The 20,767-nt window shown below is 36.8% G+C and overlaps 1 protein-coding gene across 3 annotated transcripts in view; it reads right to left on the bottom strand.

Annotated features, from left to right (window-relative positions):
• Window positions 1-20,767, bottom strand: part of PDE9A (phosphodiesterase 9A) — an 851,735-nt gene that overhangs the window by 353,266 nt on the left and 477,702 nt on the right. For all 3 annotated transcript variants that reach the window (XM_044072227.1, XM_044072229.1, XM_044072228.1), the window contains one exon: window positions 10,485-10,571. In XM_044072227.1, coding sequence (XP_043928162.1) covers window positions 10,485-10,571 — 87 coding nt within the window. The remainder of the gene's footprint in view (window positions 1-10,484; window positions 10,572-20,767) is intronic.

Raw genomic sequence — 20,767 nt, 5'->3', positions numbered from 1 at the left:
CTGTTATTAGTACTTTTTATGTCCCAAACTAAGATTACCCAGATCATGTAGTGCAGTTTATCTCTGGTGCAATAGACAAAGAGTATCTACGTGTTCTTGGGGGAAATTTTAATACTAATATGGATATCAAGCATATCTGTACCAATAATATGCTAAGTAGCCTACTAGCCTCCACCATGGTCATTAACATATGCTGAGTATGTAATGGCTCTGACACAGGCTTCTCTTTTATCTTTTCTTGCAGTTAGCTCTAGCAGTTTATTTCCTAATGTTCACCTCAGTAGTGCTCCATATCTACTCAATTTCCACTGCGTCATACTCTTTTTCTGATCATGTGGCAGTAAGCATGTGCCAGTATCCTTCTGATATGAGGTCATCCAAATCAAAAGTATTGCAGGTAGACCCATTAATTTTAAATGGTGAGTACATATGCAAAGAGGTGTGGAAGTATTTGTATATTAACCAAATGGCCTCCATGCTCATCTTTTGCTCGTGAAAGTAATTTCAGCTGCACTGTAGGACAACTGTAGGTCAGCCCCAGCATTGCATGATGGGATCCTATGATAATAAAGTTCACTTTTTCAGTGAATAAGTGAACTTTGTATAATATTTATGTAACTCCATTCCCTCAGGACCCCCAAATTCCTCATGACTACAATACTGCTAAGCAGAAGTTAAGGTCCTTACTGACAGGCAGACCATTGTTATATCAAAAAAGAGTGGCCCTCTGAGATTGGGCAAATCTAGACAAGTTGGGAAAACTATTGGCATACAGATTAAAAAACAGAAAAGCCAACCTACAGATACACTTTATGAGATTACTGACACCATGCAAATAAAGTATACAGTGAATGAAACTTCAACCACACACAATGGCTCAAACTTGTAACCAAACTGGAAATCTAGCACACACTACTAACGTACGCTCTGTAGCAAACTGAATTATCTCCACAGTTCAGAAACTGAAAAGCCAGTGAATGGAGTTACAGATAGATATGTCCAAAGTTAAAGAAGGTTTTGCAAGGTTTCTGTCTGCTAGTAAAGCCCCAGGGCTAGATGAAACCATAGTAGGTATCTATAATTATTAGCTACTCATATAATTCCAGTACTGACAAGGCTTTTTAATGAGTGTGCAGAACAAGAGCTACTTCCTTCTTCTATTCAGGAGTCCTTTACTGTTCTGCCATGCAAAGACTCATTTAAGGTAGAGAACTCAAGAACAATATTCTTATTAATACTGAAGCAAAACTATAAGCAAATATTTTGGCCAACAGACTACACACAATATATCAATTGCAAGCAGACTTTATAAAGGGAGCTCTAGTTCTTGCCTTATTCATACTCTTGTTATATTTACAGTGGATCAAACATTATGTAACTCCAGCTGCGGCAGTGACTGTATGAAAAAAAACATTTGACTCTCTGTTGGCACTATCTGTACTGTGCGATGAATATTATTGGTCTGCCTGTGAAGTATATCAAAGCAATTTAAGTTTTTCACTATCAACTTTCTGCTAAAACACTTAACAGCTTTGTTCTCTCCTCTTAATTTATGTTGGGGAAAGGCCTAGCACTATTTCTGCTAGCTATTAAAACCAGACTGCACACAGTTTTATAGTGATGAGAGCTAATGGATATAGAGACCAAGATCCAGCTATTCATAGACAACTGTCTCCTCCTTACTGAACCCTCCCCCCCAAACTGATGTTCCTCTAGTAGCAGTAATACTAGAGGATTTTCAAACTATTTTGGATTTACAATCTAATATGACAAAATGGAGCTTCCTCCTGCAAATTCAGTGGCAGGGAGATTAAAGGCAGACAAATGGTGCCCACTTTGGGGATGGAGTAAAGAGCATTCTAAGTATTTGGGTATTTGTCTCAGTGGTAATCCTGGGGACATGATAATGGCCAACGTGTGCTGGTCTTTTCTAAAGCTGACATTTACTACATGCTGCAGGAGGATATCAGCAATTCAGATACTTTTCCAGATGAAACTGCAACATGTCCTGTGCCGTATCTTAATTCTCACACAAAGAAAAGGGGGAATGCATCTTACAGAATTGAAATCCTTGGCAATTGCTTTAGTCCACACTCACTATTTAAATGTTTCAGTAATGTGCCCTCTGCTATGGGCAGCTACTGAAGCTAAGATCTTAGGACGTACTTCCTACAGAGCAGTATCTTTGTTTAGCTCTTCTCTACAAAACGTTTACAATGTCACTACACAGAGAAAATAGCAGTTAGGTTCTTTTATAAGTTAAAATAATGAACCTATCAGTGTTGTTCTGGGGAAATACTGGATCTTTTTCTGGACATCCAGAGCTAACAATATGAAATTTTTGGTTGTGGTGGCCAGACTGTATCCAAAGAGGCATAACAGAGGTAGACCATCTGTTGCTGCAGATCAGTTGTAGAAAGGAAATTGAATCATTTCATAGTCTACAAGAAAGGTTCCACCTCCTCACTGTTAGATGGAAGTACCTCCAGGTTCCTCAAGTCTCTTTTTAATTTTCTTTTATAAAAACTAAAAACAGTTCACGGTGTTTGAGCAGCAAATAGCACATAAATTACTTTAACAGTACATATGAAACAGAACTTGTCTTCTGAATAGACTCACTGTAATCCAAGACTGAGTCCTAAATCAAGTCCACTGTAGTAGCCACAAAAAGACACCAGCTATTGTTACATTCCTATGCAAACGGAATATGTTTTAAATCCACCACAGATGAAAGGTAATCCACTAACAAATGATCTAAAGTCCATTAAAACAGAACTTTATTATTAACACCACCAGAAAATAAATTAAAGTAAAGCATGAAAGCAGGTTTAGCACTGTTGTTCTAACAAAACATTTGGACTTCTTCAGAACCTCAGAATACACACATATATATTTGCTTTTTTGTTTCATGTTTACCCCTGCTTTCTGTTCTTATAAGCAGAGTAGACTTTGCTCTTCCACTTGAATGATCTACACACAGTTTGGTTAGTTTAAATTAGTTAATGATTAAAAAAAGTACTGTTTTCCCTATTTTGACGTGTATAGACAATAGGAAAAGCCTCTATATGCTCAATAGTATTATTATTGCTATTCATCATGGTTCTAACTGATTACATCCTCCATCATGCTGTTTTGCTGTTTGCATTGTTATGTTTGTTATGAAAAAATGTGTGCAGCTGACAATCTGTCTAAATTACCAAAAAATCCTTCTCCCCCATCGAAGCTTGGCTAGACAGCTCACAACTTCTACTAAATCCTAAACAAAAATGCTTGTCCTTACCTCTAAATCTTTGTTGGACACCATTCTGGTCTTTAAAATAAATTCCTCAAACAACATACAGATTCAAAGGGATATACATGGTAGGCTGCTAGATGTTACTATAGACAAAAAAACTAAGATTTGATCAGCATATGCAAGAAGTAATCACAAAGACAAATGAAAAACTTGGAACATTATAAGAAATAAAACAGTACCTCACTGAACCCTGTAGGGAAATTACAGCATCTGCCTCTCTATTACCAACACTACTTTATGCCTCCCCTATACTTGTAAATTTCCATGCCAACCATGTCTCCAAGATACAACAGTGCTACAAAGAAACTCAGTGGTTGCCTGTAACCTCCCTTAAAGGGTTCATCACTGCACTACCCTCAAAAAACGTAACTAGCCAGAACTACCTCAGTATCTTAGCTTCTCACAACTAGTTTTTGGATGGCGCAGTGGTGCAATGGTTAGCGTTGTCACCTTACAGCAAGGGGTTCTCCAGTTTGATTCTTGGCTGGGGTGCCTTCTGTGTGGAGTCTGCATGTCCTCCCTGCAATTGCATGGGTTTCCTCCAGGTGCTGTGGTTTCCTGCCACATTCCAAAAACATGCATCTGGAGTGTTTCTCTCCAGGCCTTCGCTGAAAATGGGCTCTGTCTCAGCTGGACTTTCCCGGCAAACAAATGTTAAATAAAATAAGTAATAAATAAATAAATAAATAGTGGTTGCCAGAAATATTGTACATAAGCCTAACAAGTGTTACAGCTTAAAAAGTATCCTCCATATCTATTTACTTCCTAAAAGCCTATGCTCAATAAACAAAGCCTTACTATCCACTCAAAAAGCTAATAACACAGCAGGGGAAGCCCCTTATTCCAGTTATAGCCCCATACTATGGAACTCACTAGTCACTACCTGTACCACTAAGACTCGATAACAACCTGTTCACTTTTAAAGATCAACTAAAAGACCAACTCAAGGACCCCTGGCTATGCTATTTCTCCTCACCAGGGTAACTCTAACATAAACAACCTAAGTTTAAGTTACTTGTAACTAATGTACTCTTAGACTAATACTTCTTGACAATAATGGCCACAACTAATATTGTTATGCCTATAACTTGCTATTTAATACTCTACTTGCTAAAGGCTACTTTACCCTAAAGCAACCTGAAAAACTTTAACTCTCACAGATATCTATATGTTTACAGATGCATATCCAATACTTACAGTTGTTTCATTAAAAATGATTGCATATAACATATTCCAATGCAGTGTAATATTGTGATTGTACCTTTGGGACTGTATGGTACCAGTGTGAATGCATAGTTTTATTCAATATGCTTTTATGTAATGTTAACCAGTTCAATATGCTAGTGTTTATCATTTTCTAATGCTGTGCTATCAAAGAAGACACTAATATTTAGTTTACTTGTGTTAATTACATTCTATGTTATATTATACTGTACCAATGGAACTTTTTCTATGGCCTCTTCTGAAAGAGGTTCTACACCCAGTTGGACTTCCCCCGTCAACAAATAAAAAGACATAATATTAAAAAAAACAACATAAATATAACATTTGCATAGGTATTAGACATGAAATTTCATGTACAGACACACACACACACACACACACACACACGCACATGCACACCCCACCCCTATTATTGACATACTCAGAACTACAGAATTATTAAATGTTTGAATTGTGAGGGGTTTTTATAGTGACAATTAGAAGTTTTAATTGATACAGACATTTTTGGTTTCAATAATGCAAATTGTATACAGCACTTCTTAATGCTAATGATTTCATGACAAAAATAATTTAAAATGAGTGATTAAATTATAACTTGCACAAGCTATGTATTTTTCTGGATAATTTAATTTTAAGGTTATATAAAGTAACTACAGGGTTATTACAGTTATTTATAAAGTGCAATAAAGGTTGAGACATATTTAGGATATGTTTTCTTATGCTTGCAGACACAGATTTTGTAAAACATTTTAAGTAGGATACACATAGGTTCAAAATAGCACTACATAAAAGGTAGAAATTTATAAACCCAGGTGCAACAGACATTGGTATTGACTATAAATAAGTACGTTCTGGGTAACATAGTGACAGGCTAGATTTTAGAAAAGTACTCTTGGAAAGGGGAAGACAAGATGCAAGTGTAAATCCCCAAAAAGTAAAAAGCTTTCTGGTGACTGACAGGAGGGTGTTTATTGCTGATGCTCCTTTAGAGAGGCATGTTTCAAATAGGGGAGTTGTCTTCGAACATAAGCAATGTGTGTGGGAAGCAGGGCAGGGAAGTGGATAGGGCATATAAAGAAACCTTCAGGACAGAAGCAGAGGTGGCTGAGCCCCCCAGATTTCCCATAGAATCCACAACCAGTCACAGTGAAATCGGAACATGTCCAGAGGTTAGGAGACAAGCTGGGAGACTAGGAATGGATGTGGTGCACTGAGTGGGGAGACAATTATATCACGTCCTGAAAGGGAACAAAAAAACAAACAAAGAAAATAGCACAACATTTTTTATACATACAGTAAAAGCCAAATAAAAGAAAAACAAACTATGTTAATTAGAAGATTCTAGGTTTGATTTTTGGCTAACATTATTAGTCTGATATACAAAGAATTGGGTGTTTTATAGTGTATCGTGAAATTTAAATACAAGCATTTTATTTCAAGGCTGATGTGTCAAGAAACTAGAAATATTTTTTAAACAATAAACATCTTTATTAAATTATCACTTATGACATAGGCAACCATACATTTATATAAATGAAAACAAACCATATTGACATAATCTTAGCTGTAAGCATTTTACATGACAAACCATATTGGCATAATTCTAATTGCAAACATTATACATCACTTATAATGTACCCAATCATTGTCAGGCAAACATTACATAGCTCATTCAAATCCTGAATTCTTTTAAACCTTATTTCTCCCATGTATGCATTTTTCCCAAAATTCCCATTTTTTTTCCTATGTAATTTGCTCCTACCCTTTTCTAAAGATCCCAGTCCTAGTTGTTTTATCTCTGTTACTAAATTCACTGTTTCTAGTACAGTTTGTTTTGATTTCCATTTCTAGTAATTGCTTTTTTGGCAGCCACCATAATTAGACTCACCAATGCCTTACTATATCTAGACAGTTCAGATTCTGCACAGCTCAAAAAAATCATTTCCCTAGTTACACCAAATTGTCTCACCCCATATCTCTGATAGAGCAGTCTGCAGGGAATCTTTAACAACTGCCAACTCATTACACTCCCAGAAAATATATTCCCAATTACCTCTTTCTTCCCCATCACACCTCCAACATTTGCTGCTTACCTGAGGAAAAATTTTCTCGAGTCTACTTGGGGTACAAAAATATCTATATAAACATTTCCAAGCAAAAATCCTAACTCTTCTAGATTTTGTTGCATATTTGGGAGACATACACATATCCTTCCATTGTTTCTTTGTGAATTGCTTATCCAATCTCTCTTCCCAATCCTTTCTGAGCTCCTCTGATTGTTATAGTTATTATGCAATATTTTATATGCTGTATTAATTATTCCTTTTTTAACAGCAGCTGCTGTTCTAGATTTACTAAAAACTGTACCAATGCAAGTCTTTCGTTTAGGACCCCCCTATTTCTTTCTCTTTGCCTATACTCTGATAAATTATTGGCCTCTTCCTATTCTATTACCTTTACCTCCCTAGTTATTTACCCCTAATACCTTGGTTCCTTTGCCAGTTGTCTCCAATAAATTCCATCCCACTTCTTGCCTATTCTCTGTATCCCTAATTGCAGTCATCCCTATCAGCAGAATCTTATTTCTTCATTCCTGTGTTGGTTTAGTTCTTAGGATACTTTCTGCTACTTTATGACTATAATATTCTCTACGATTATTGTTATTTTCCTTAAAGGTCTGTATCATAAGAGAACTGCTGAAGCAAAGTGTTCTGAGCATGGGTAGTGGTAGTAATAACATTTCCAACCATGTTAGATGCTGGTAAACCCCATGTCAGCACCCACCTCTGTATCCTTAGTAATACCTTGTATTGAATTCACAGTAGGATATTATCACAGAACTATATAACTGCATAACTTAGTATCATTCAATCACAGTTTTAATACTGGTTTTACACTTCAGATAATAAGTCAGTGTAACTTAACATTGTTAGGGTATAAATTTTGTTCTCTTTGCTTCTGTTGCATTACCCATCCATCCATCCACAACCCCTTTTCCCATTTCTGCGAGTGGGGTTGGTGTGTCACTTCAACAATCACAATCATTATCAATCCATCCATATGTACAATCACAACCCTTTTTTCCATTTTTGCAAATGGGGTAAGGTGTCATTTCAAAAGTGAACTAGACCATTGTATTAATCTGTTTAACACACCTTGGCAACATTAAATATTGTGTTGCAACCTGTATATGCTATATATATATATATATATATATATATATATATATATATATTCACTTTATAACCTGAAAATACTGAAATATCGAATTTCAGTATCTTGAGACTATAAAACCGAATCTACAAAACACCAACACAAAAAAAACGCGAAATTCACAGCACCGAAAACACCGCACACACTATACCACACATACACCACAACACCCACATCACAACATAAACACACAAAACTACACACATACACAACTCATACATACATAAGCAGGGGGCAAGCCCCCCTGCACCCCCCATGTGGGGGGCTGCACCCCCCACACCCCCTTACTTATATATACTAACTCCGAGATTGCACAAACACAAAACAAAAGCCAACTCACACACGCACATTCTCCGACCCCTCACACACGCATCAAACACATCAGCACAGTCACATACACTCTAACTCCCACTCAAAACCCTTAGAAAACACTTACCTGACATAACACCTACATCCACACATGGCACCGTGCACCATCAAAACACAATCCCGGACATTACGCAGTGTAAGGTCATAACCGTGAATTCGACATATATTCGAGTTCGCGATTATGACCTTTCGCTATTTTTAACATTCGGCTTTATAGTCTCGAGATACTGAAATTCGACATTTCAGTAATTTGAGGTTATAAAGTGTTTATATATATATATATATATATATATATATATATATATATATATATATATTTTTTTTTTTTTTTTTTTAAACAAGTTTGTCTGATTAGCTGACATGGAATTCCCTCCCTGTTCTGTACACATTTCCAAGTATACTCCTCTGTAGTTTGACTTCACACTGGCACATTTAAGGCTATGAATCCTCTTTCACTACATCTATACTCTGGTTCATCCAGTGATTTCTGGACTACTGCATGTCTCCCATTGTAGGAAAAATAGGTACTGGTTTAAAATCATTTACACTTTTGGTGGGGTCTATATCAGAAGATCAAAGTTTCAAAACGTCGAATCTGATATGGTTGACACCATGAGATCGAAGTCTTGAAACTTCAAATCTTTTAACGGAGGTCTCAGTACAGCACAGAAAGGGAAGATTTCCCTTTTCTGCACTGTAGTGCGATCTTGGAATTGGTATATTTAAGTAGCGGGGAGTGTGTTGGGTACAGTCCTCCATGTGGGGGGGGGGGGGTGCCAAGGGGCTTGCCTTCCTGCTCAGAGCATTTAAATTGTTTGTTTATGTAGGTTGTGTTTTATTACATTTTCAATGTTTCAAGACTTTAAATATATGGTGTCAACCATATCAGATTCGAAGTTTTGAAACTTCGATAATGTAATATAGACTCCTTTTGGTAGATTCCACCAAAGAACAGAAATTTAATTTTTTTTCTTGATTATAGTATGTGTTTACAGTTTGATGGCAACTGCAGGAAATGTTTAATGCAATCATGCCCTCAAATCTGGATATTAGATCTTATGTCTAAAGGAATGAAAGCAAACAGCGCTATTCTTGGAGTAACACAATGACACGGCTGTTAGAGTTGTTGCCTTGTAACACTTGTTTCACCAGTTTGTTTCCCAGTTGTGATCCTTCTATGCGACATTTGCATGTCTGTCTGGATCTGCATGTGTTTTACAGGGTGCTCCATTTTCTGCCAACATCCCAAAGGTGTGCCAGAGATAAACTGCCATTTTTCCAAATTGCTTGTAAATGTGTGTCATGTAAGAGTGAATGAGTGTTTGAACTGCAATGTGCCTGTACTATATTCAGGATTTGTTCCTCTACTTTGCACCTAGTGAGTGGTGGGATAGGTTCTAGCCCCCAAGACCCTGAGCTGGATTAAGTGGAAAATCAGTTAGTGAATAAGTAACTGTAGTAACCTTTTACTAGAAGCCTTCTCAGGCATTCAGGCAGGCCAAAATGGATTTTAGCACATTCACTCTTCTGTTATATGTTAAGCAACAGAAAAGCCAAGCACAGGAACACAGAACAATGCTTTAGTAGAATCCAGTAGTAACACACATAAGCTTTCATATCCATAGCTTCATCAGACACCAATTACAGTACATAAAAAAACCCATAACAAATATTTAGTATTGTTGAATTTTAGTACCGTGACACAATACCATGCTTTTTAACCCAGTTTCTGCATTTTTGATGTTACATGTTCCCAGTATCTCTTTCAGAACTTGCTCACAAAGCCAGCACTGCTCGGTAAACGCACTGATGTCTACTGGCTTCCAGTAAACACTATTAAGCACAGGCTTTATCTGATGCAGACATTAACTATTTGCTGTGAACTGAATCTGAATGTCTCAGATACAATAACAAAATTAAAATGTCCTCACTGCTCATACATTCATGCATATTCAAGTGAGCACTGTGTATACTCACATGAACGTACAAAGGCAGGAAAGGAGTTTGTAAAGTCCAGCCTGCTTGATTATGTACTTTCAGCATGACACATATGTGACTATTCAGATGTTTAAAGCATTTCTTAATTATATCATTATTTAAAGCAGCAGTACCACTTTAATTCTTTTATAAGATTTAAAAAAAAATTGAAAGAAATATAAAGTGTTTCACTGCTCTACATGCAACCTTGTACACTGTCATGTTGTGTTCTTAACCACCCTCGTCAGGTAAGATTGCTTTAATTTGTACTGCTTTTGTATGCTGTGATGAGTCATATCATTGTTCATTTCATGTAATACTTAAACATCAACCAAGCATGTATAAAGACAAAGAACATGGCAAATATTTCCATTTGCAAATTATGAATATAATGGATGCAGCTTACCAGCCATCTCTTCAGTACGATTGGATTGATGTTAAATTCTTTGACCAGGCCTAGATCATGATACATGTGTTCCAAACAGCTCAGCATCTGTAAACACAAGTATATTAGGTAACAGTATGAACTTCAGACAGCATTGCTTTTCTCATTCCACATTCACACACAACACACACACACACACACACACACACACACACACACACACACACACACACACACACACACACACACACACACACACACACACGCGCGAGCGTGCACTCCATCACACACATACGACCTGTCTAGGTGCAGGAGCCCATAAAAGGTGCTGCAAAGACACAGTGTAAATATCAAGCCTGTAGCTGCCTGGCATTGTGTGGTCTCACTTAGATCATGCCAATGGACAACTACATGCATCACTTGTGCTGGTCAGAGAAACAATGTATTTTTTTTCTCCTACACAAACACACTCACTCTCTCATATAGATACATACATATATATATATAACTCAAAAACTTCTAAATTAACACAAAAATAAAAAAAGCACTTGAAAGGAATCACACGGAGTCCGAACTGTTGATTAGCGCTTTCATCCTTTATTATGTACAAGGACTTCTTCAGATCTAAGCAACTCAAAATTTCTGTTTAAATAGGGAATAATGAGACATAATACAATATTCAAATTGTCAGACCAATTAGAATGAAACGTGTAAAATATGCATGATGTAGTACTTACAGCCAATGAAGTGATTTGTCAGAGGTATCAAAGTGGCTTCCACTGCTGTATACTGTTGACCAATGTTACTACATAAAAAAACTTTTCAGTCAAACCAAAGACATTGTTACTGTAACAAATCAGAGCAATCCCCATGCTATGTGTGTCCCTATGAAAGAATTAGCAGGACTAACTCACCATTCTATGTGTGTGCATAAAGCAATGGGCAATAACATAGGAATTAAACAAAGCAATGAGATAGCTTGTAATGCAAATATCAGAATATTATGATAACCACCGCAATGCACACTTAACATTAATATTTTCATTGAGACCAAGTCCGTTATCAGCATTCAACAGTAATTGCCAGCGGATTTCTTTAAATTCTAAGAATGTCTCACAGTCTCCAAAGAATTGCTGTATTTGCTCCAAAACAAAGAATTTAAAACCAGAGAAGTTGGGGCAGTGAAGACTGTGTCTGCCTAATGCATTGCTGTCATCTTGTTGCCTAATGGCAGCCAAATGCTCCTTAATGCGATCTGATAATTTTCTTATTGTCTTACCAACATAAAACGAATTACAGGTGTTGCAAATACTTGCATATACTACAAATTTAGTGTGGCAGTCAAAATAGCTTTTAAACACAACTTTAGTATTGCTGTGTCTGAAAGTGTATTCTGTACCTGTATAAATATGTGCAGACTACACAACCATTGCACTGAAACATGCCATGCTGCTGGTTCTGTGTCACAGTCTGTGGGTCTGCTGCTGTTTGAAAATGTTCATTTCTTTCAAAGGACATCTTGAGTGTCCTCGTTCTTTTGTATGAAAAATTAGGAGAATGCCCTATGGCTTGAACAAGATTCTGTTGTGATGAAATAATATTCCAATTTCTATGTATTACTTCTTTGATATATATATATATATATATATATATATATATATATATATATATATATATATATATATATATACACACACTTACAGCTGGTATAGATATGTTTTTAAAGCGGCTTTATCTATGCAGTTATAAATCTCTTGCAGCCACTGTAAGACTAACAGTACAGGTACTCACACAAGGATCTGATTGTACACTCAAAAAATTTCTTGTAATCCAAATCAGCCTGTTACTGAAGCACATGGCCTACATGTCAGTTTATAAGGAACATTTTTACTCAGCTGTTACAAGGAACTGAGTTGGCAAGCATTTGGACCACCTTGTACAGCCATAAATAACAACAGAGAAGCTGAAAAGTTGACACAGGTTAACAGAAAAAAGTACAAGTACCATATCATGTTGTGTCTAGATATGAATTAAACCTTCACAACATAATCTGGAATTAGATGTTTTAAAAGACATAGTTTTATTTTATCTTTCTTTGTTATGAAAAGATAACTAAGAAACACATACCATTTCACATAACTCTTTCTTCATGGGAAGGATCTACAGAAGATGAGCGATTGATACTAACCTAGACTGAGCTGCTTCAAGGAATGAAGGTTGTGTTGATATTTGAAAATATCACTGCTTCAAGAAATAGTCTGGAAGTGTAAGGTTCACCTCAGTAGTCATATCTGTGTGTTTGTGCATGTCTGTGTTTGCGCGTGTGTGCATGCACATGTATGTGCACATATGTGTGTGTTGTATGCATGTGTGTGTCTATGTGTGTGTGAGACGTGTGGAAATATGTATACATGTGTGCATGTGTGTCTGTGCATGTGTGTGTGCGTGTATGTGCATGAATGTGTATGTGTCTGTATATTCATAGGTGAGTGTGTGTGTGTGTGTGTGTGTGTGTGTGTGTGTGTGTGTGTGTGTGTGTGTACCTATGTGCATGTGTGTATGTGTGCGTGTGTATGTGTCTGTGCATGTGTGTTTATCTCTACATGAGTGTGTATCTGTCTATTTCTGTATGAGTGTATGTGCATTCGTGTGTGTGTGTTTTTGTTTGTGCATGTGTCTGTGTGCATGTGGTTATCTGTGCGTGTGTGTGTGCATGTGTGTGCATGTTTGTGTGTGCATGCATGTGTGTGTGTGTGTGTGTGTGTGTGTGTGTGTGTGTGTGTGTGTGTGTGCATATATGTGTGTACTTGTCCATTTTGGCAGTAAGGTGCACCTATAATTCTGTGCTCAGCCCTTCTTAGGAAACAGGCAAAAACACTTCAGATGCAAGAGATTAAAGTGGACTTATCCATAATGGAACAGTAACTGACTGAAGGCTTTACAAATATTTCTTTCACATTTTTATCTGTTAGTGTAACATAATAATAATAATAATAATAATTCTAAAATGGCAATATCACACTTTTGTCTATGTTCATACTTACACTGTTAGATAATAGTTTGTAGGGCAGATTTTATAGGTTCTGAAATGGTCAGTATAGCTATTTTTCTATTTATTCAGGGCTAATTATTACTACTGGTAAAGCGTTTTTCAGCGATACATTATCCTGTGTGGGTTCTTTTGTATGGGGTCTTGCTACTGTAGCATAGGTTACATATCACTATGTATAGGCAATGATCGCTAAGCAGACTGAATGCACCTCGATAAGTGAAGTCATTTTACTTTCGTATTTTGTGGGAGGCAGGGTTACTTACAAACCCACACTCGTTCCCGTCTTCCTCCAGACCATTAGTGCCTTTCCTTTAGCTGTTAGAGCTAAAAGGCCCTTAGAAGACAATTAAGGAGGAGCAGTGCATGTAGTTTTTGATGTCTACATGTTCACGGTTGTGTCAGTTATTCTGTCTGCATAAGTGGCTGGTTTTGGAGGAGGGTCTGTGTCAGATACTGTACTATTTACAATTTGATTTGGATGCCTTTTTAGTAACAATGGTTATTGTTTTGGCCACTCTGGGAACTGGGCAACTTGGAGGATTAAATATGTATGAACAATTTGAGGTTAGTATCCTGGAAAATTAGTTTGTTAATATTTTGACATCATAGGCTGCTGTAACCTGGCTGCCCCTATATCATGTAATCCAAGCTTCTAACACAACTGTTCAGCTGGACTTCATTTTACTACATTAGCCTGAGTACTTAGAAACTTGCTCCAAGAAAGTAACCACTAGATCTAGAATACTTTATAGCACATATGCCAGTCTTCACTGAAACAGGACTTTTTTCAGAAAAAATTAGCAACTCACAAGTACTACAATTATGCCATAAAACAGGGCTGCATAACATAATTTTAGTACGTCACATGTTTATATTCACATTAATAAATTGTTAATGTTGCTTGATTAAAAAACAGAAGAGTATATTTAAATATTTAAACTGTTCAATGCTGTGATTGGACATTTTGAGATCATGTGATGATGTAAAGAAGACTTAAAAAGAAACTGCTGATTTCTAATTTTGTTTGTGAAGTTCTGCACCCCTGATATTGAAGGGCATGCCCTAGCCCCATCTTCTCTTCTCAAACTAAATCACTTCCACTCTGAAGTGACTGTTGCTCAGAGAGAGCGATAATTGGCAGACAATGTAAAACCTGCCTCACTCTCTGGGATGCTGTCTAACTGCACCAAAATTAAACTGACACTTAAGAGCAAACATGTTTGCCAGTATATTTCTCAAGAGGTACAAGAATTCCAACAAAATATTAATAGAGTACTTAATCCTGAGCAACTGAATTTGAAGTATTTCTGTCCCAAACAACCAAATGGAAGCCCACAACTTGCCATTCATTGCCTCTAAGGAACCTATTAAGATAAAATGAAACATTTAATGTTACTCATGCTTGGCTCTCAGAAGTTGTCTGCATCATCTTATGCTAGGGCCTCCAGAAATAGAGGCACTGTCATACGTATATAGAGGGAACATGTGGATCTAGTGGCTGAGGAGACCTTGCAAATGAGCGCTGGCAGTCTTGTGGTTTATAAAGGGCACTGGGAGCAATACATAACAATATTTTGTATTAGTACTGTTTGTACTGTGAGCTTAGGGAATGGAAGAAGGCAGTAAAGCAAATTTTAGACTTTTACAGGGGGATACCATTATTATATGTGATTTTAATTGTATTACCTCTCACAGGGATTCCACTGCAACTGCAGACCTCAAGTTAACTGACTTGTAAAAATGTAGGTCGTAAGGATCTGGGTGCATCCTCATGTTTAATAGTGATAATACACTCATTATTCTAAGGCATACCATAAACAGCTTAGGATAGAAAGAGCTCTGTGATCCATATACTGGTAACTACATGTGGTCTTCTGTAACTCCTTATTAACTTTTAACTCTTTACAGCATTATAGTTGCTTAATTGTCTCCATCGGGTCCAAAGAGAGAATGAAGTGAGGGAGGTTTTCAGCTTTTTGAATGAGGCTGGATGGATTACATGACTGGTCAGAGTCTAAGTCAACATATTTGTGAGTCTTAAAAGATATGCCAAAGGTCATCCTTTATGCTAAGTGTGATGATGCCAAAGGATTTCTCTTCACGGAGCCTAAAAGTTGAACAGATCAAGTACAGACTCAATGGTTGCCAGAATATATGGCAATAATAGATTTTTTTGCTGATCTCTGACCCTAAAATGGCTATATCTTAGAAGGAGCATAACTCCTTTATTGCACCTCTACTGACTACAGCCAGAGACATTCTTGATATAATGGAGGCTAACGTGAAAATGTCTCGACTTAAATATTACAGAAAGATATCACAGAGGATTAAATTGTTGGCCAAGAGAGCTAAAATTCATGGTTTGTTTGATGGTTTCTTCAGCCCAATGCCTCATTGAGGGAAGGAAGAGTATTCCCCTATTGTCAGCTTTTACACATTTTTTGGATATTAGAGGTGGTCCAGACCTGACAGTGGTATCAAAATGTTCATTTGCTGAAGCATACATCACTCTTTCCCTTATATCAGAGCAGGGGAGGGACATCAGGAGCCCATTTGATAGATATGACATGTGGGTGGCTTTTAAGTCTTAAAAGAAAGAAGACTACTGTGCTATGGATTGCTTCCCTGCATGGCTATGTAGGAAGTCGGAAGATGCACAGAAAGACAAAATCCTAGAAGTGATGAATTTTATTTTGATGAATTATGTATTTTTATTTCGACTACTGCAGAGATATTCAGTAACCATGATGCTTCTGGGAATTTTTCCCCTTAGGAGGAATCCTCTATTAATAAAATGGAAATACCAAGGTCCCATCATGTTTATGGGAGTGTAATGGCCTGGCAGACTTTAGGGATTCCCTACAGACCGCTCTGTTGGAAATGCTGGGTGAGCAGATTGGCTTGACTTGAGAGATGATTTTTTTGAGTTATGATACAGAATCGGAATTGCCTAGACATAGTAAAGCCTTGCTGAGTCTAATTATAGTGGCTGCCAAAAAAGCAATTGCTAGAAAATGGAAATCAAAGTCTAGACCAACTTTACTAGAAGTAGTGAATATAGTAACAAAGAAAAAACAACTGGAATTGGGATCTTTAGAAAAGGGAGGGAGCAAACTGCATAGGAAAAAATGGGAATTGTGGTAACAATATATGCAGGGCAGGAACGAGGTTTAAGAGGCAGGATTTGAATGAGCTATATACTGCATAACTGACAATGACTGGATAGATTATAAGTGATGTATAATGTTTTCAGCTACAGTTGTTTCAATGGTGTCTGTGATGTATACTGTTTGCAACTCAAGTGTTGTCATGTTGTTTGTTTTTCATTTGTATGATTGTAAGATTGCCTATGTCATGTATGAAAATTTAATAAAGATGTTTGTTGAAAAAAAAAAAGAAAACTGCATTAGTTTATTAGTGGAACATTGTCTGCAGAAGTTAAACTTTGCTTCTTGTGTTGCTGGGATATTTATGATATGTTTAGTGTTACTTTGTTATGAAATGTAAATATTTCACATTAGAGCAACTATTTTTAATGGACATGTATAATGGATTTATTCTTACTACAGAAAAGTGATGCAAATATGATACGGGAATAGGTTTTTCACTTGTGAAGTGTTTGTCCTTTCTCCACAAATCTGCAACCATAGAGACAGTATATTTTAAGCATGTACTTATCAATAACAAAACAAGTCTATATCAATGTAAATCAAGTCTTTGTCTTTTTTTGTAAATTCTAGAAAATCTCCATCAATGTAGAATAAGTCCTTGGTAATGGTAAACATGTACTTTTCAATACAATGTGACTAGTAAAATATTTGTCAGACCCAAACATGTACTTGTCACTCAAAAAAGATCTCCAATAAAGCCAATCACATTTGCCAGTGCAAAACTAGTTTTTGTGAATGCCTGAAGAAGTCTTCAGCAGTGTGAAACAAGCCTCTGCTGGTGCTATACAAGTATCGATTAACATTAATGTCTGTCATGTGCAAAATAAGCATTTACCAATACCAAACAAGAATTTGTAATGATAACCTAGTACTTGTGAAGATAAAACAAATCATTCTCAACTCTACACGAATCTTGCTTTCATATCACATTATATAATCCACAGGCCGAGGACAACAGTTTATAATTGCCAGCTAGAAAACCTATTACCAAAATGCAAGTCTATTCCAATTTTAAGATCAGATTACCTACACATCATTTATTACTAAAATGCAAGCCTAGAATAACTTTAAACTCAGACTTCTATTTGTACAGCTTTAAATCAGCGGATAAAGTGTTCCAGTAAGTAACTATTCCTTGTGAAAGTTAGTTTTTGAAGTCTAAATCATTCTGACTTTTTTTTTTAGATGACTACAAATGAAACAGTTAAACAACCAACTTGAAATGTTCTGTGAACAGGTAATACATACCCCCTCAATATGTAATATTTTGTGGAATAAAGAATCTCTGCAGCCATGCTTCACGAACAAGCCTATATTTACCAAACCAATCTACCATATCAATATTCACATTCTTTAAAGGATCCATGTTATAAATTAGAGGCATCTTTTTCCATAAACTCTTTAACTTCATATAGTCTATACTTACATAGTCTTTTGTTTCCTCAGCTAAAACACCATTTCTTTATATCATCTTTCCATTAAATATTTATATTTCATATATCATTTTAATGGCAATTTATCTATAGTTAACCCCCATAAAAAGTCTTTGCATTCATATATTTCTTGAAATATTTTACTCCTTCTGTTAAAAATACACTTTCCCCTATTTTCACCCAAACAGGTACCCCACCCTTCAAATTCTCATTATTCTCTCTTACCAATGCTTTCTTTCACCTTCCCAACATGTTTGCTATATCTTCCATTGCACACTTTTCTTTTCTTTTGATATAGTCTTACTTCACACTCCTCCAATATTTTTCTTTTTCTGGTCTCAGTACTTTCTCATAAATCATTATATTTTCTTTACTTTTCTCCCTGTCATACTTTCTATTTCCTTATTTTGCTTTAAGCACATAATACAAGCTCAGTAACATAATAACTCAAAATCCTTCTTTCTCTTTAGTACTACAAAGTTAATCCCTCTTTTATGGTTTAATTGAGATATCTATAAAAAGAGAAAAACATGACAAAACATTTCTTTTTGCTCAGGTAAAACAGAACCCTTCAAAAATAAGTGAGTATGCTTAGAAAATTACCATTAACTAAATTATCTCTTTTTTTGCAAATGATATTTTGAATGTTTGCCATAAAATTAATAACTTCTTTTACATAGTCTCACAATTATTTCTATCTTTTCATAACATATTCCCTTTCCTATACACTACTCCTAATGCATTAATCTCTACTTCATTAAAATAAAATTCTCTTATCTTACTTGCTCTCCATCCCTTTAATTTTGCCTTTATTAGGACTCTGATCCATCTTTTTAAAATTATTGTCCAATTTTATGATAACTTCTTTAACCCATCTTCTAATTTTCCACTAATACTATTCCTGAATAAATTAAAGTAAATGACACTCTTTCTTACTGCAATATTTCCCATCTTTCTTCTACCCCCCCATTTACTTTATTCTAGCATAAAATGATTGACTTCAACAATTGGCTAAGCTTCTGGTGTCATTCAAAGGGGATCCAGTATTTGTCTGCCTGGGAAGACATGATCGACAAACCACGATGCTTTGTCAGAGATGGTCTGCACCTGGGAGTAAGGTTACTAGCTAAAGCTCTTGCCACCCCTATAATGCCTTTTTTAGGCAAGGTTCAAAGGTTAAAACCACCACTGTAACAGATGGCTACTCAATGCTAGAAGTCTAAACCTCAAAATGCACTCTCTCGAGGCACTCCTAAAAATGGAGAACATTGATATCTGTGCAGTAACTGAGACCTGGTTCAAGGCTCCAGAGAGCACCCCTGCAATACCAGGCTACAATTCTTACCACACTTTTCGGCCACAAAACCAAGACCGTAACACTAAAGGTGGAAGAGTGTCCATATTCACCAAGGGTATTCACACCTCCAGGCTAGTAGCTCAACACAATGCATCTGAAATTTTCTAGGTGCAACTAACGCTAGGTAAGACTGCAATCCAAATTGTAGCTTGCTACAGATCCCCCACCATGCCCCAAGATTCTCACTACACCTTTCTAAACGTACTGGAAAATATTAAGATACAACCAAACACCCCAATACTGGGTGATTTCACCTACTCTGCCATTAATTGGGAAAACTACTCGGGTACCAACTCCTTTTCCCAACGGTTCTTGGAATTCATAAATTCCAACGCCCTGGATCAACTAATCCATTGTCCCACCAGGGGCTCCAATATCCTAGACCTGGTCATTACCAACATGGGAGATAGATGTTCCACACCAGTGGTCACCCCCTCATTGGTCAGGTCTGACCATAAGCAAATTACCTTTGACATCCACATCCAACTGCCACCCCCCAGTAAGGAAACCTCCTTAAAAAACTTCTCCAAAGCCAACTTCATGCTACTGAAGTCAGAAGTGACAAACTTCACAACACCCACGCAGATGGGATCTGGAAGTTTGACTGTAGAATCCTATACTAAGGCACTGCACGAGCACATCCACTCGTGCATGAATCATGCCATCCCAAATAGAACTAAGATGCTCTTCTCCAAAAAAAGGAAGCCAATCTGGTGGTCCCCTGCTATAAACAAACTATACAACAGAAGGAAGAAACTGTTGCAGAAAAGAGGAAAATCCCAGGATGCAAAAAACTCCCTCACCAGCGTCAGTAAGACAGTAAGAAGCTGAGATCCCTCATAAAATCCTCAAAAGCTAGTTACGAAAATAAAATTTCCAAAGATTACAAAGACAACCAAAAGGCATTCTATAGTTATTTCAAGACTCTAAATGGCAATGCTCAGATCTGCTCTGAGCTACAACAGAATGGCATTAAATATACTGATCCCAAGGATATTGCCAATATCCTGGCAGATCGATTTAGTGCCAACTTCACCCCTCTCTCACCCCCTAAAGGGCCCATCTCAATACCAAAAGATTGCCAAATTCCGATAATCACGGCCACACAGGTAAAAAACGCACTCTCCAAAGCTATGAATACAGCATCCATGGGACCAGATGACATCCCAGGCTGTGTACTACATGAACTACAGAATGAACTGGCACCTCACCTAAGTGTCATGTTTAATCATAGCCTCACCTCAGGCTTCGTGCCCACTGAGTGGCGCACAGCTACAGTTTTCCCGCTCCAC

This window comes from Protopterus annectens, chromosome 5.part0, assembly GCF_019279795.1.
Source record: "Protopterus annectens isolate FY-2018-M chromosome 5.part0, PAN1.0, whole genome shotgun sequence".
NCBI classification, from domain to species: domain Eukaryota; kingdom Metazoa; phylum Chordata; order Ceratodontiformes; family Protopteridae; genus Protopterus; species Protopterus annectens.
This window is presented reverse-complemented; position numbering and strand designations above follow the sequence as displayed.